We start from the raw sequence: 17,778 nt of genomic DNA on the forward strand, positions 1-17,778 counted from the left end.
TAATGTCAAGTTACGAGGAACAGAGTGAAATCTGTCGTGTGTGTATTATCTCCACTATTTTCCATTCCCTTTTGGCCTGAGAATTGCCAATGGGAATTACAGGTGGTCAACATCTCTCAGGGAGCCAGATCATGCCCTTCAAAACTTGGTACATGAGTAAGATCCTCTGTATGTGGATCGACCAACTCCCATATGAAGGAGGGTTCAGTTGCCTCTGCAATAGAGGTGACCCAAGGTGCAAAGATGTATGCAGAGGGAGGGGCAGGGTCTAGGTGGCCCAGAACTGGGTGAGGGTGGAGCTGGGAGAATACACATTCTTCCCCCTTTCCACCACACAGCTTATCATGTCTGTGATGGGAAGATACTTTTAATGAGGCCCCCTGCAGCCTGGGGAGTCCCTGGTAATGTCGCTATGCTGCCAGGTAGCAAAGAAAATGCTGGGGACTAGGAGCCAGAGTGAAGGCAAAAGATCTCCACATAGATGCACCTGATCTCCTTTGGATCCCTGGTCGGCACCATGATCCATTCCACATGGGACAGACTGACAGCCCAAAGTGGAATGAACTGGGAGGAAGCCCTAAGAGGATAGTCATAAATATTTCTTCCCCTGAGCCCCCTCTTGTTGATTCTACTGCAGGAAGAGGTGTTTAATGGAAGTACCCCCATTGACTTCAACTGTCTTTGGGTCAGGCCTCAATTGGCACTGTAAATGAGTTGTATTCTTAACAAAACAAGATGGGCAATACTTATAAACTGGATAAGTCTGAAACTTATTTTCATTCAAAAAGTGAATGTTATATGACTCTTTAACCCCTTGGGCATCATTGTTCAACCAGATGCCATCATGGCATGTTGCCCAGATTCCTGTGAATCTAAAGACAAGCAGCCAAACAAATAAGAAGTCATTCCAAGGTTCACTGCATAACCCCTGCCTCAATGCAGATATAATAGAGCCACCAGTTAACTGAGGACCAATTACACCAAACCTGCTTAGAGTATTGCTCTGCTATTGCCCAGTTAACAACATAATGCCAAAATGACCAAGTCTAAGTTTTTCATCATACAGATAAATACATCCTTGCCCATTCAGAAAATTAACACCAGCATACAGTGTGTGCCATCCATACAGTATACTCCAGTGTAAACTAGTTATGTTTGACACATGCTTACATAAATTCATTGTTCATTAAATTCAAAATATTAGACCTTAGAAGACTGGATTCATAATCCTTAAATGTATTCTACACATGTTCTCATAGACAGTCCAGCCTACGTACACCACTAATCAGTGCAGATGTTATCACTACCAGGCTGGGTGTCACAAAGACAAATTAAAATGACTCAGTAACTAATGGTATTAAAATCGGAATTCCCTGCCTTTTCCTTGTTATATTTTTATGGTTTTAAGACACTCAAGGTGAAAGTATGTGACCTTCTCTCACAAAAGCAGGCTGACTCTGCTACCTTCTACTCTTTCTTCTATGTCTACTTCCTTTTTTACTATAGCTGCACAATGCCTTCTGAAGGTCAAAATTGAGCAACTTTAATATCCTTTATGACACTATGTAGTGTGTATGTGAAATGGTACCAGGTAATATCTATCACTCATGGTCAATACATGTACTGAATTAAGACAATATCTTGTCTCTTCAAGTCAAAGGAAATCTTTATGTTCAAACTGAATAAATTAAAAATTTGCCCTCTTCCTAAATAACACTGCATGTTATTTTCTGTAGCTCAAATATTTTTCCTTATGCAATACCTATGGGCTGTAGATCTTTAGTCTCAGAGAAGACATCTGAACAGAACATGACCTGATAGCCACATTGCTTCTTCTTTGAAATCATACATAAAAGGAGGATCTCATATATTTCCATAAGCAAAAGGGACTGCACATCAATTTGTAACTTAATTTCCCGGTATAGCTTACTCATAGGAATAAAAAGCAGGCCTCTAGATTCACAGGGCGTGATTCTGCAGCTGACTTTAATGGAGGAGTAGTCTGCTTTGGGACTGCTAGATTTGATCCCAAACGTTATATCACTGAACTTAAGAAAAAGATCATGCCAGAAGAGACACAAATTTTACCCACAATTCCACTCACAGCCTGTGTGGAATCCTATATTTTATTTGCAAAGAATGTTCAGATATGAACTAAAAATATAGACGATGACACAGTTTTCTCTTTGTAGTCTTTAATTAACTTGAGATGGCCTGCACTGTCTCAGTAGCGGTACAGTACCTTGTTGGTTAATGAATCTCTTTGCACAGGATGAGCCAACAGAATTGTTTGCACAGCACTCAACAGAAAAGCCTATCACTTTGTCCTGTATAACTAAAATGCTGCTGGAATGCCAGGACCCGAAGGTTTCCCTCTCATGTGTGTCACTCCAAATCCCTTCTGTGATTTCTTCTGTACAACTAAAAAGAAATGAGGTCCAGTTATGATTGTTACAACTTGCACAGGGTTTTGGGGAGGCCAAATCATGAGAGGTGGCTGATGTTCATGCTAGAGAGGAGAGTATTGCTCGGCTTGATTTTCACTATATTATTATACATGATGATATATACAGCTACATACATTATACATGTGTACATTAGGTAGATAGATAGATAGATAGATAGATAGATAGATAGATAGATAGATAGATTAGATAGTCCAAAGCATACTGCGAAGAGTTACAAAGTGATCTCACTAAACTGGGTGACTAGGCAACAAAATGGCAGATGAAATTCAATGTCAATCAATGCAAAGTAATGCACCTTGGAAAACATAATCCCAACTATACATATAAAATGATGGGTCTAAATTAGCTGTTACAACTCAAGAAAGAGATCTTGGAGTCATTGTGGATAGTTCCCTGAAAACATCCACTCAGTGTCCAGTGGCAGTCAAAAAAGCCAACAGAATGTTGGGAATCATAAGGAAAGGGATTGCTAATAAGACAGAAAATATCGTATTGCCGCTATATAAATCCACAGTACGCCCACATCTTGAATACCGGGTGCAGATCTGGTCGCCTCATATCAAAAAAGATCTATTGGAACTGGAAAAGGTACAAAAAGGGCAACAAAAATGATTGGGGTATGGAACAACTTCCATATGAGGAGAGATTAATAAGAGTGTAGTAGTACATACACAACTTTCTTCCTGGGTATCTACCAGTCACTTTAACATCTGAGAGTTAGCAATTCTTGAATTGGCAGAGGGCTAGTCAGATCACAAAACAAAATTTATAATGGGACTTTGATGTTTTCCCTGGCAAATCCACTGCTCCTGATACTTTGATTCATTAGGATCACTAAATGCACCAAGGGAAGCTTATATGGAATCCAGTATTCATACTGGGACAATGTGCAATTAAATTAATGTCTAACTATTGCTATAGACACATCTGTGTTTATTTCAATATAAAGAGCTTCAGATACACATGCTTATGGGCCTGATGTTGCTTCTATTAAAATCAAGGAAAAACTCTAATTTAGTCTGATTCATCCCTGTACTAGACTATTATTTTACATGTACCCAGTGGTGAGCTGGAGCCAGTTCACACCGGTCCACTAGAACCGGTTGTTAAATTTAGAAGCCCTTTTAGAACCGGTTGTTCCGTGAGGGACAAAAGTGGCACCTTAGACACTGACTCCATGGGTGCTCCAGGGCTGGAGAAGCCAAGGGGAAAATTTGGTGGGTGCAGAGCACCCACCTGCAGCTCCCCGCCCCACCCCTGGCCCCAGCTCACCTCCACTCCGCCTCCGCCTCCTCCCCTGAACGCGCCGCCCCGCTCTGCTTCTCCGCCCCCCCCAGGCTTCCCGCGAATCGGCTGTTCGTGCGGGAAGCTGGGGCGGGTTGAGAAGCAGGCAGCGGCTTCACACTTGGGCCCAGGGAGGCGGAAGCAGAGCGGAGGTGAGCTGGGGCGGGGGGTGCGAGGAGGGCTGGCCGCGCCGCAGCAGGTAACTGGGGGGGGGAGGGGGGCTGTGCAGGGGAACCGCTCCCTGCCCCAGCTCACCTCCGCCTCCTTGGGCCTGAGCGCGAAGCCGCCACCTGCTTCTCAGCCCTCCCCGGCTTCCTGCCGAACAGCTGATTCACAGGAAGCCGGTGGTGGTGGGGGGGGGGCAGAGAAGCAGAGTGGGGCGGTGTGTTTAGGGGCGGAGGTGGAGCGGAGGTGAGCTGGGGCCAGGCGCGGGGTGGGGAGCTGCCGGTGGGTGCTCTGCACCCACCAAATTTTCCCCGTGGGTGCTCCAGCCCCGGAGCGCCCACGGAGTCAGCACCTACGGCGCCACTTTTGATGTGATCAGTGGGGGGAGCGGCCGCTCCCCCACTCCACTCTAGCTACGCTCCCCCACCCCTAGGAGCCGGAGGGACCTGCCAGATGCTTCCTGGGAGCTGCCCCAGGTAAGCACAGCCAGGACTTCCCACCTCGCCCCCCGGCAGGTCCCTCTGGCTCTTAGGGGTGGGGTGGGTACCCACTACGGTGGCCCACGAGACCCTCCCGCCCGGTTCTGGGGGCAGTCAGGGGACAGGGGAGGGGGTGGATGGGGCAGGGGTCCTGCGGGAGGCATCAAGGAACACGGGTGGTTGGATGGGTCAGGAGTCCCGGGGGGGCTGGGGTGGGCCATGACCCCCTCGTGGGGTGAGGAGGGAACCGGTTGTTAAGATTTTGGCAGCTCATCACTGCATGTACCTCAAAGTTCATCTTACAGTATCCTAGTCACTGGCTAGTCTTTTTTAGGCAAAGAAACATCACAGATAAGATCATAGAAATTTTTAAAAAGGACAGAAAATGTCTGTATTTACTTAGAAGAATCGGGTCCTAGACATTTCCTCCAGGTCCAAGATGGTGCAGGGTAACTATCACAGAAGCAAGAAATATCTTTTGATGTTGACTGTATTGTTACTTCAGGTCTCCCTGTAACAAACATAGCACAATACTTTAGTCAATAATACAGTTATGTCTATAGGGTTACACCCAGGGGGGCTGGAACAATTTGTATAGTGGGGCTGCTGAGAGCCACTGAACCAAACTCTAAACCCTGTATATGATGGAAACCACTTCAAGCCAGGCAGTGCAGCAGCGCCCCCAACGCCCCTAGTTCCAACCCCTATGGTTACACCACACCCAAAATGATTAAAATCTACTGCGGTATTTATAAAGCATCCCATCACCGGGGGCCACGTTTATCTCCACAGCACCCCTGTGAGGTAGGTGAGTACTGTTATTTCCTTTGTATGTATAACGGAATGGAGACAGAGGTCTTGAAGTAATTGACCCAAGGTCTCACAGTGAATCAGTGGTAGAGCGAGGATTAAAACTCAGAACTTCCTGACTGCCAACCCCAACACGATCATTCCTCCAAACTATGCTCCACATGAAAAGGCAAATTCTGATGGCCTGGCTCCCAGTGAAGAGCATTTCTTTTGTTGACAGTTAATGTAAAGCACTGACATGACATGACTAACACGTAGCAAAGCTGAGATGACTGAGAATGTTCAGCAAAAGATATTGGATGCAGCACATAACTCATGACAGTGCAGCACTGACAGGTACTAAATGTTCATGGGTTTGTGATGGTCAGCGCTTGTTGGAAGTGTCACGGGATAAGTCCCTTCTTAATGCAGAGGGGGGCGGGGTAGGGGAGCCCAGGCCCTGTCACTCCACTGGGATCTGGCACCCAAGAGCACCTTAACGCTGCCTTCCTTGGGCCACTTCTTACCCTTTACTCTACTGGCCAAGTTTTGCAGTTTGTAGCAAATAGGTATTGGAAAAATGGTACTAACTGCCCCTCCTGTCTGTCTGGGTGCAACCAGTAGGCACCCCTTTTTCAAGAATGGCTTTTGCAGCATCCTGTCTCAGGAGCTCCCTGCCTTGTTAGTCCCCTTCTAAGCTGTCTGCCTTTCTTTTAAGCTCCACCTCCATCTGGAGCATGCTCTGCAGGTGAGGCTGGGAGGGGGTCATCTGGACCCAGAGTTGCTCTTTAACATCTTTAGTTCTAGGGCAGGGTTATATACCCCATCACAGGGTTCTGGGATGAATTTCGTGAACTCGTGAATTGCATAAAGAAGCCACAAGCAGGGCATCTAACAGCCAAGGCTGGCATCAAGGGCTATTCACACCCCCACAGTCTAAACTGCGAGGCAATGTCGACATACCAGAAGCACATGATAGCAGCTGCTACATGACGAGCGTGAAAAAATTCTGACAAGAGTTTATGTTATTTTACCCCTCCCACTTTTTTAAACCTTTCCCATTTTGATTACCTCTATCATTGCAGTAATATTTTCAGGACAGGTAGCAAGTTTTCAGTATTTCACTGGGACTCAAACTATCTGAGGGTCGGTCTACACTGCAATCCGAGGTGTGCATGTGGCTCAAGTAGGCCTACCCGTGCTAGCTTTGATCTAGCTAGCCTGACGAAAAATTGTAGTGAAGAGCTGGGGTCCGTGCCACTGTGTCTTCATTGTTCTTTTTCGCCGCGCTGGCTAGCACAGGTATGCCCACCTGAGCTGTATTCACACCTCCAATTGCAATGTAGATGTACCCTTACTGTACTCCAAAATCTGCAATATGCAAGTAAAAAAAAAAATCTCCCAAATAGGTGGTAGAAAGAAAAACAGGCTTGTTTATGAGATGCACAAATAAAAACAGTTACATGGGAGACATTAGGAAACAGAAGACATTAGCAAGCCACCTTACTATTGGTTAAATCTCAAAATTCCCACTTACCCACCCTTTTTCCCGCTTAAAAAGTTTGCTTTTTTGTATTGTCTAATGTATTTGACATCTAGTTATAGTTCACTCTTACTATCTGAAAAATTCCTGATCTACAAGGTGATAAATTGTAACTTTTTTTTTTAGGAGGATGAAAGAGGGGTGGGAAAGAAACAACATATTGCGTGAATTCCTGGCCCCATTGAAGTTAATGGCAAAAATTCAACTGATTGATTTCAAAGGGATCAGGATTTCTCACCCATAGATTTAATCAAACCTGTGCATTTTTTACTTACGTTTCACATACAACATCATTGTTTTATTCACATACGTATCATCATTTTCTGCATAGAATACATATTCCCCAGACTGATACTTATGATCACAGAACCTTGAAGAAATGCTGTTGAGAAAAGGAGGTAAAATGCTTAAGCACATTTACAGATTAAATGTAGTCAAGATTCAAATATTTTTTTAAAAATCAAGTTGTTAACAAAGAATCCAAAATAAAAATTTTCTGAATAAAGAAATGTAAAACCAATCTCCAGACATAACACTATGTCTCCAGACATAACTCCATTCACTATGTGCTGTAATGAAAGGAAATGGGAGTGATTCCCAAATCTGTTCATTTGATTGTTTTATTTTTGTCTGGATTGTTGCCAGATTTGAGAGGGAACTTTTGCTGGTTCATCAGTGTTAGAAGAGTGCTTAAGGGAGATGCTTGAGAACCCCTGCTTTAGGGTACAGATGTCCTGACTTAAGGGAATAAGGTTTGTTGGCTAGAAGAGTTTCAATCAGTGAATAGGGGTAAAGAGGGCAGGCATATGAGGAAAATCTGTAACAGTCAGAAGAGAAGAAACAGCCAGAATCAGCAGGTAGGTGTACAGGAGAAAGAGACAGTCAGCCCTGAAAAAGAAACCTAGAGAGGGGGAAAAAACTAAGTAGCTTTTATTAGACAAGACACATAACACAGAGTTATGAAGCCAGCCCATCCATATGTGGTTCTAAAGCAAGAAAATTCACACTGAAGAGAAGTGTCATTTTGCCTGCTTACTGAGACCAAGATTTCCAGTAGTGATTATTGATTTTGAGTGCCTCAGTTGTAGAGTGCTCAACTGGGACACCTTCAAGACCGTATAGGTGGTAGAAAGAAAAACAGATTTGTTTATGAGATGTCTAGGTGCTCAGCACTTTCTAAAAATCAAGCCCTCTTTAGAGTGTCTCCAGTTGGGCACCCAAACATCGATGCATCAAGAATCACTAGTCACTGGAAAGAAAGAAGAAGAGCCTTTTAAGAGTCATTTCTTTGGTGTCCGCATGTAAGTACAAGGAAAGGTGAGAGAACGAGATGTACATGAGAGCATTTGCCTTCATGGAATTGATTCACAAGGAAGTGAAAGGCAGCAGTGTGCTAAGCACAGAGATATGGTTTGTTTTATAAAGAGAGAACAGAAAATGGAAAGTCTGAAAGAACCTGTTGTTGCTCTTAGCACTTAGAGGAACTAAAGATGGTGCCAAATTTTTTATAGCTTGAAATTAAATGTTAAGGAGCAAAGTTCATAGTACAAATTTACTATAAAATGCAATAAGGAGGAACAACTTGAAAAGGAAATAACAGAAATCAAAAAAGGAAATAAAATCAATAAAAAGGATATGAAAGGAGCAAAGTAGAAGTGATGGGAAAGATGATTACTCAACCATAAACCAAAACATGCAAAGCTGAAAAAAGAAATCAAACAGGGTGCTATAGAAGGTGAGTGCATATTTATTTTTTAATATATTTACTTTTCTGTCCATTGAACCCATCTGCAAAATGGGTACAATAATAATACTTAACTACCTGCCTTCCTACAGGGGCATTGTGTTGGCTGAAATCTGTACAGTGCTTTGAAAATCTAAAGCACTAAGTATAACTATCTGGGACACTGTAAATGAAAACTTTTTAAAAACAACATTTAAACAAAACTGATTCCCTGGGTTCTGTGCATGGAGCACCTGGGCAGCTATGTCCTGTAATTGATAAAGCTTGACTAGGACTCAGTTACAAGAATCTTGCCTGAGGTGACTACGGGGTGAACAAGCAAAGACAGGCCTGCAAAAGACAGAAAAGGGTGGGCTTTTCACAGAACTTGGAGATGGTGGTCACCACTCTGGATTATGATAGCAACATGCATTTCCATGCTGAAAAAGCAATCTAGAGTGACTTCTATATTCCTGAGATTAAGTGGTGACTTCACCCTCCTGTATATCGGAGTTACCCAAACCATCTCACAGTTCCTCAAAAATCCTATTTTTGGCCCTTTACTCTTATCTGGGTTGAACCAACTGTCTGTCCTCCAAACACAACAGTCTGCCAGACAATCAGACAGCTAGGAGACAGTCTGCAATAGCTGGAAAGTAAATAAGCTGAGTATCATCAGCATGTAAGTGGTATCTCTTGGACAAGGATGAGTAAATGCTCATGACTACCTTTAGCAAGCTCATCTCCAGAAATTATCTTAACCACTGATCAGATCAGATCAGAAGAACAGATCAGCCTACTCACACCAGGGACTGCAGATTAGTCACCAAGACCCAGTAAACAACTCTACCAAAGTCTGCTGACAAAATGAACGCTATCAACAAAAACAGATCTCTTGCCTCCATTGCCAGGACAAGATCATTTACCAGGCTGATCTGTGCTGTCTCTGCACCATATGAAGGTCTGACTCCAAATAACCAACCTGATTCAGATGAATAGCCAAGTCTGTTACAAAATAGGACCAAAAAGGCTTAAGACTAAAGTGAAGTGTAACAAAATGATAAAGAAAGCAAAGCTAAAAAGTGAAAGCAAGATTGCAACAGAGTTTTAAGCAAAAAATTAAATGTTTTAAGAATATGAGGAACAAGAAATCAGCACAGGAGCATTATGTCCTCAGACCTGGCAGAGGCCATGCATAGACAAGAGTAGTTAACATTGCTAAAACGTTAACTTTTTGCCTGACTTTTCACAAAGTTAGAGGTTAGACTGCTGTATGACTTTAGTTTGCAATGTTGAAAGGAAACACAGAAGGAAATTAGATAATGATATCAAGAAATTAGCCTGGAGAATGGATACATCGTTAGGACTAGACAGAATCCATGCCAGAACTTTATTATAGGAAGTAGCAGAAAAAATAGTTAACAAATTTTTTTCAAAACCTCTTTTGTAACATGGGAAAAATCTGTGAATTGGACAGCTAGTAAAATGTCTGTAATGTAGTCAAGACCTAAGGGATCTATTAATGGTCTAGGAAATTACATGCCAATAAGCTTGGCTTTAGCTGCCTGAAAGATACTGGGAACACGAGCTAAGAATGGAATAAGACTAAGGGAACACCTAAAAGGTTATAATTTAGTCATGGATGATTGGAATGGGTTCATAAAAAGAGAATTATGTCTAAGATCAAGAAACTGAGTTTTCCGTGGATATAACAAAATAATTGAAAGAGGTATGTTATGTGCATAATTTAGGAAAGGATTTGTTATAACACACAAGACTAATCAAATGGATAACACTAGATATTTACCCGAGTTGCTCTTGAAGACTCAAGTAATATTCCAGAACACTTTGGTAACACTGCTTTACCACTATATCGGTCTATTTATATTTAAAAAATAACAGTTAACTTAAAAACAAAAACCACACTCTACACGTTAAAAGAAAAAAATGAACAAATACTTCTGTTTAAGAGATAAAAAATAAAATAAGTATTTGTACAAATTATAACAGACAAATATTCAGAATAGTTAAGTACCTGTATCCATCCGCATTGTATCTTTGCTCACAAGGAAATGATTTTTGGGAAAAAATCCATATACATCTAATTGGTGGGTATGCTTTCAGTTTAATTTCAAAACAAAACTTTTCCAACAGATCAATCTCAAAATCTTCTCTTGAGTCAGTCACATTTATAAATCCCTTTTCTGTAAACAAAATATTAAAATTCTATTATAAAAGCTGCCATCTAATGAAGGAATTTTGAAAATGTGCACATTTTTATTCTCATTTATTATTGCAAATTATAAATGCATTGGTCATAAAATCACTCTGTTTATCTACAAAAAGATTAGGTGTGATACTGGGTGATAACATGCAGGTTTTGTCCTGATGTTCCACTCCAGTCTATGTGTAAATGCTCTGTCTTTGAATGAACCAATCTGATTGGCTTGGTTAATAAAAGACTCAAAGACCTTTAAAAATACAGGAACTCATCCATCTTTCTGCCTCGCACCTCATTTTGAATCAATTACAGTGATCATCCCATGTAAATTTCTTTCACTCAATTGCAAATACTTATTCCAAATGTTAATAACTTAAGATTTATAAAATATAAAGTAATACATCACTGCTAGTTTAAGCATCTCTTGATGGCTGCTGTCATTTCTTACCTGCAGAGGGTTGACTTTGAAAAGATAAAACAAAATATATATCTACTTCTTTGTTTGTTCATTAATACAGTATATATATAAAATGAAAAATAGAAAAGGAACCTTAAAATGTATTAAAATCATCAATTTTAAAAAAAAATCTACATCTCACAGGGCCTGCTCCAAAGTTCACAGAAATCAATGGAAGCCTTTCTAGTGACATCAGTGGGCTTAGGATCAGGTCCATAAAGATTAAAAAAAAATGTGACTTGTAGTAAATAGTGCTGGTTTGGGCTTTTCTTTTTAAATAGTTTTCTTCTGGCCAAATCCACATGCTCTGTAAAGCACAGTTTTCTCTAGATGAAGTCCTCATTTAGCAAATAATATGGTGGAAATTCCCACATAAACCATAAAAATGGACAATGCTTTAAAACAAGAAATGCTTCCTTTTGTGTGAATTCTCCAATTTTTGCGAGCTATACACGTCTTGGCTGTACAAATGGGACCAAGGGAAGTATTTTTCATCTTTTCAGGTGGAAAGTCATTTAAAGTTATGTTGTGAGCACCATTCAAAGAGATTGGGTCTAACGGCTAATTCCATACTGTCCACAAGTACCTTGAAATAAAGTGATGCCATTTCTCTACAAAAGAACATAAACAAAACAGTTTTTCCTATTACAGCTGAAAGAAAGGAGTGCAAGAGTGAGTGATCTGATCTTCACAGCAGGTTTTGGATTTCTATTCAAAATGTATTAAGAGTAATTATATTATTTAGGGGCCGTGGGAGTCAAGTTGAAACTCCTAAGTCTGAATCTGATTTTTTTCTTGTTTCTGTAATTATTTTTCCTTTGAACCTGGTATTCAGCAGCTAGAACCATTTATTTGAAAATAGCTCCTCTCTCCTTGTACAAAGACTGGATAATGCGCAGAATTCTTTATCCAATGCCAATAAAACAAAATAGCATCAGTGTCAGGTAAAATCCAGAAACTGGATGTGAGAATAACAGACATGAAGAACTCTGTGGCTTTGGTGAATGGCCTGGTTTCTGCTGTGTTTAAAAACCCCTCTACCACACTTGACAATCTGAGAATAAGGATAAAATTAAAAGTGAGATTAGCAGGCGTACTTGAAAAGGAGCAGAGAGATGGCAATTTATGCTGTTTGGCTGAAGTATTTTCTTCTTACAATAATACTGCGCATATCTACTTTGAGACTACCAGGAAGGAAATCTATCCACCTCATTCGTCTACAAATTGAATCAGTCAGGGATGACTCTCCAGTGTGAAGAATGGGAACATTACATTTAAACAAGCTCCATAGTTTAAATTTGGGCTCCAAGGATGCAGTCTTTCTAGGCTATCCCCCAGCCTTGAAGAAGACGAAGAGAGACTTATCTCATCTGAAAGCAGCAGCTTCAGAAGCTGGGTTTGAATTTTGACTTCCTTTACTCAGAAACTTTGTGTACAACAAAGTGGCCAGTCTATTGTATTTAGTTACCATGATATAGGAAAATGTTCTGCTCAGTAAAAGACTGAAGCTGAATGTGAGCATTTCGGAAATTGAGAACTTCCATTTCAATGACTCCTTATTTCTCATCTCAGGATCATAGGCTTGTTTCATTTGTTATAGTATCTTCCTTTTGGGGGAAAGGATTGCTGATGATGGCATTTGGGATTAATTGCTAACTTTTGAAATTACTAATTTTGAAATGATTATGGTTTTTTCATTGGCCTGAAGGCATGCAAGCCTCGTTGGAAGCCACACAAACTGAACGGGCTGATGTGCCTTTGCTTTGCCTTGGATTTTCTTTTCTTTCTTTTTTTTTATTGTCAAGTTTTATGTGCAATTTTATATGATATTCCCCTATAATACCCTGAAGGTGGGAGTTAACTAGCCCAAGCAAGAACCTAGCAGCTAGAGCTGGGCAAATGATGGAGTTTTTTTTGATTCACTGGCAATTTCAAAGAATAAGAAATAAAATAAATTTCAAATTGAACCATGAATAACATTTTTCAATAGTTTTGGTAAATTGAAATGGAAAAAAAAATTGTTTTAGGTCAAGCAACACATTTTTCCTTCCCAAACCAAAACGTTCTGTTTCAATTTTAAGCATTTTTTTTCTACATTTTAAATTAAGAAAAAATAAAATTAAAGAAAATTTGAAAACAAGTCATTTCCAATAGGAAAATACACACATTTCATTTTGAAAACCTCAAACTGAAACATTTCAGGTTTTCCTGACTTTGATTTGATTTATTTATTTTACTTTTATTTTCGTTGCTTGAAACAATTTGACAGAATCAATAGGAACCCACAACATGTTTCAGTGTTGCCAAATCTGCATTTTTCTGCTGAAAAAAAGTTTTGGTCAAAAAAATATCATCCAGTTCTACTAGCAGCATCTAGCTACTACCGTAGGGTTTTCCATGGTGTCCATTACTGTAGTATCTAAGGGTATTTCTGCACTTTAAAGAAAAACCTGCAGCAGCGAGTTTCAGAGCTCAATTGATTTGGGCTTGTGGGCCTCAGGCTACGGGGCTAAAAATTGTCATGTAGACATTCCCACTTGGCTTGGATCCCATGCTCCAAGGCTTCCCCCCTCACCAGGTTTCAGAGCCCTGGGCTCCATCCCCAGTGGACATGTTTACACTGCTAGTTTTAGCCCTTTAGCCCGAGCCCTTCAAGCCCAAGTCAATTGAGCAGGGCTCTGAAACTCAGTGCTGAAGGTTTTTCTTTGCAGTGGAGACATGCCCTAAGCCCTCTAGTATGTCACTCTGGCCAGTTATATCATGGCTAGCTAGTCATAATCACATTGTAGTTAATTTAATAAGAAGAAAATTTGGATTTTACCTAAAAGTTAGTATTTGTTTTCTGTGACATAACTGGGGCATGTTTATTAAACTATAAAGAAGAAGGTTCAATTCTTTCCCAGATTTACTCTTTCACAAATCATTTTATCCACCATTTTACTCATAATTTTCATTCTGTAGTCAGTCCCTTCAAGCAAGGCTCTATGAGGGAAAGCCGTCAACCTCATGCCTTTGTTAATGGGTTCTGTGAGAGAGTCCACCACTGTATGCTTGTAATAACTGGATTTCATTCCTGTGCATGTAGATTATACTTGGTACGGATTCGAGTAAACTAAGTTATGTATTAGGGCAACTAGTATGTAAAATAAATGATAACTGGCTAGTGCTCTGGAGCAGGACGTAAGGGGACATGAGGGCTCCTGAGCTGGCTATCTGCATCATGAGTAGCAGTGTGGGAGGGAGAGCAGGCTCCACATACATGACATGTCCCTCCCTTGCATGGGGGAGCAAAAAGGGACAGGCAGTGGGTGGTAAAGGCCCAGCTCACTTTACTCCCTCCCCAAAGCAACAGGGACTCACTCTCTCTGGATCACAGTCTCCCCCTGGGCTTCTCCAGAGTGAGCACAACAATGCATTGCTCCTTACTGTGGGCTCATGGGAAAGCCACCATTCAGCCCAATAAAATGACCTGATGTTTGAAGAGCATCACTTAAAAGCACTTTATAATGTTTACGAACTATGGGCAAAATGTTGTATATTATGTATATTTGCTAGCACAAATTATTACATATTAAGCTACATATTTAACAAGAAAAACAGGAATAAAATATTGCATAAATACAATGTGACCAAGTTACTGTTGCTTTAGAAACCTTAACTTTTGCATATTCTGGCTTTTTAAATTTTAACTGGACAACCTGAATTTTAATTTAAAATTTATCTCCTGTATTTGTTAGAAGGTCAACAGCATAATTCCAAAGGATGGTTGGCCAAATGTGCACAGAAAGCTTTATTTACAGGAAACTTTGGGTATCTAGAAACCCTCTGGATATGTCCAATATTTTACATCCCCAGCCTCCCTTTGAAATGGTTGCAGTTGCCATCTTGAATTATTTTGTTTCTGGAAATACTGTTGCAAGGATGACAACACTGTGTAGGCTAGACTTCAAATTAATGTTATGGTGGTGTCACTCCCAGAAGTACTGGCCTTGAGGAGTAATGCAAATAACCTGGGAGCAGGTGTGATTGTGGGGTCCCTGCAGGGATATGGATAAAATCTCCATTTTCAACTTTAACTTCAAGTAGAAACAGGATTTTTCATAATAATTGTAAACATACTGTATACACATGCAAGCAAACAACTGAATGACTAAAAGAAAAATATGGCACAAAGTTAACAACATGAATCTGAATTACCTAAGACTGTAACCAAAGTTGTTTTATTTGGATGTTCTGTGGAAGAACAGGTGTAATGTCCACTATCACTTCTTCCCATTGATGAGGCAAATGCATAGACAATCCGTACCATAGAGGAGTCTTCTTGATAGTCTGTTTCTTCAAACCAGTGCCCCTAGTTTTTAATAAAGTTTGTATTTAATATTGCGTGGCACTCTCCATTATGACTTATGTGAAAAGAATCGTGCTCTATTACCTGCTGTAATTCTCTGTTTTCAAAATGCCATTTCAATCTGAAACTATAGATTTTATAAAAAGCTCTACATCTTATCAGAAATGGTTCCCCAACTTTAAGAAGGAGTTCTGGTGAAGATCCTCCAAGTTTTTCATTTAGATCTGCAAAATGAAAACACACCAGTGAAACAACAAATGAAATAATTTTCCCCAGAGTAAACTGTAATTTATTTCAACTTTTCCTTCCTTCCCACACCCCATTTTCACATTTGTAAGCATCCATAGTTTTTGCATCTATTATTGTATTGGTAATGATAGCAGACTATTTTTCCAGATTTATAACTAACATTCAAATGAATTATAATAGTCTAACATTTAAATAAATAAAACCAAATTCTGTCCTGACTTTCAAATCCAGCAATAAGCCGGTATTCACACAGGGTGCAATTCAGCAAAGAATTAAGCCAATCAAAGTAAGTTTATTAAAAAAACCCTGAATATCAGTATTACAAAAAAAAATTAAAATGATTTTTTATTAAAAGTAGATGTTAAAGATTTGTGTGAAAAAATAGCAGTTACTGATGAAATGTAAAATAACACAACAATTTGTTTTTAAATGTACTATGAATAGGGCCCTACCAAATTCACAGCCATGACAAACACGTCATGGGCTGTGAAATCTGGTCTCCCCCTGTGAAATCTGTATAGTATAGGGTAAAAGCACACAAAAGACCAGATTTCACAGGAGAGACCAGCGTTTCTCAAACTGGGGGTACTGACCCAAAAGGGAATTGCAAGGGGGTTGCAAGGTTATTTTAGGGGCCTGGGTAGAGGGTGGAGTCCCCCTTCAGGGAGGCTAGCCCCCAGCTCCACCCCTTCTGCCCCCGACCCCCCGCAGCTGGAGCCCCAAGACCCCCTGCCCCCTCCCCCATGGCTGGAGCTACAAGCCACACCTCCACCTGCCTGGAAGAGCCCCGAGGTCCCCACTGCCCGGATGAGGCCCGAGTCCTTCCCCTTTCCCCGCTTGCCTGGAGAAGACCCGGGCCAGCCACAGCCACACATCCCCTCTCCTCCCCAGGCCCCAAGCCACCCAGGAAAAACCACAGCATCTCTTCCCGAAGAAGAACCTGTGCTTTCATTACGCCCCATGCAGGTTCCGGGATGGCTGAAGAGGAGGTATCTGCTACTTAGCTTCCTGGCTTCATCAGTAATCTCTCTGGTGTCCAGGAAGATTACTGATGAACCTGGGAAGCTGAATAGCACATACTGCCTCCTTAGCCACCCCAGAACCTGCATGGGGCATACTAAAGCAAAAACATCACCCGCCAAACCTGCAATCGGGTGTCCGGCGGCAGCATCCCCTGGTCTATTATACCTGCTGCCCATCTTGAGGGAGGTTGTGGTATTGCCACCCTTACTTCTGTGCTGCTTTTAGAGCTGGGTGGCCAGAGAGCAGTGACTGCTGGCCAGGTTCCCAGCTCTGAAGGCAGCGCCCTGCCAGCAGCGGCGTAGAAGTAAGGGTGGCAATACCAGACCATACCCTCCTTACTTCTGCATGGCTGCTGGCAGTGGCTCTGCCTTCAGAGCTGGGCTTCCTGCCAGCAGCCGCCGATCTCCAGCTGCCCAGCCACGCAGCTGGAGATCGGCGGCTGCTGGCAGGAAGCCCAGCTCTGAAGGCAGAGCCACTGCCACTGGGCAGCTGGAGATCGGCGGCTGCTGGCAGGAAGCCCAGCTCTGAAGGCAGAGCCACTGCCAGCAGCCATGCAGAAGTAAGGAGGGTATGGTCTGGTATTGCCACCCTTACTTCTACGCCGCTGCCCAGCAGCAGCACAGAAGTAAAGGCAGCAGCACCGCAACCCCCCCGACAATAACCTTGCGACCCCCCCAACTCCTTTTTGGGTCAGGACCCCTACAATTACAACACTGTGAAATCTGAGATTTAAATAGCTGGAATCATGAAATTTATTATTTTTAAAATCCCATGACCATGAAATTGACCAAAATGGACTGTGAATTTGCTAGGGCCCCAACTATAAATAAGCATTATAATTTAGGAGATAAATATGAGACAGAAATATAGCAGCATTACATTAGTTTTGCCCAGTAATGTACCTCTAAACATATTTATTCCAGTGGTGACAAATTTACAGCCCAGTCTTGCAAACCTTACTGAAGTGAATAGTGCAATTAACATCAATGGCAGGATTAGGCCCCTATTTAAATAAATCTTACAGTTATG

The 17,778-nt window shown here is 41.4% G+C and overlaps 1 protein-coding gene across 1 annotated transcript in view; it reads right to left on the minus strand.

The window, feature by feature from the left end:
- FLT3 (fms related receptor tyrosine kinase 3) overlaps window positions 1–17,778 on the minus strand; it is a 75,401-nt gene that overhangs the window by 22,388 nt on the left and 35,235 nt on the right. The window contains exons 7-12 of the mRNA XM_084617271.1: window positions 15,562–15,701; window positions 15,327–15,480; window positions 10,487–10,655; window positions 7,004–7,110; window positions 4,796–4,907; window positions 2,243–2,421 (exon numbers count right to left, since the gene is read on the minus strand). Of these exons, the coding sequence (XP_084473397.1) occupies window positions 2,243–2,421; window positions 4,796–4,907; window positions 7,004–7,110; window positions 10,487–10,655; window positions 15,327–15,480; window positions 15,562–15,701 (861 nt within the window). The remainder of the gene's footprint in view (window positions 1–2,242; window positions 2,422–4,795; window positions 4,908–7,003; window positions 7,111–10,486; window positions 10,656–15,326; window positions 15,481–15,561; window positions 15,702–17,778) is intronic.

The sequence above is a fragment of the Lepidochelys olivacea genome (assembly GCF_965140295.1).
Source record: "Lepidochelys olivacea isolate rLepOli2 genome assembly, chromosome: 1".
Lineage (NCBI taxonomy): Eukaryota > Metazoa > Chordata > Testudines > Cheloniidae > Lepidochelys > Lepidochelys olivacea.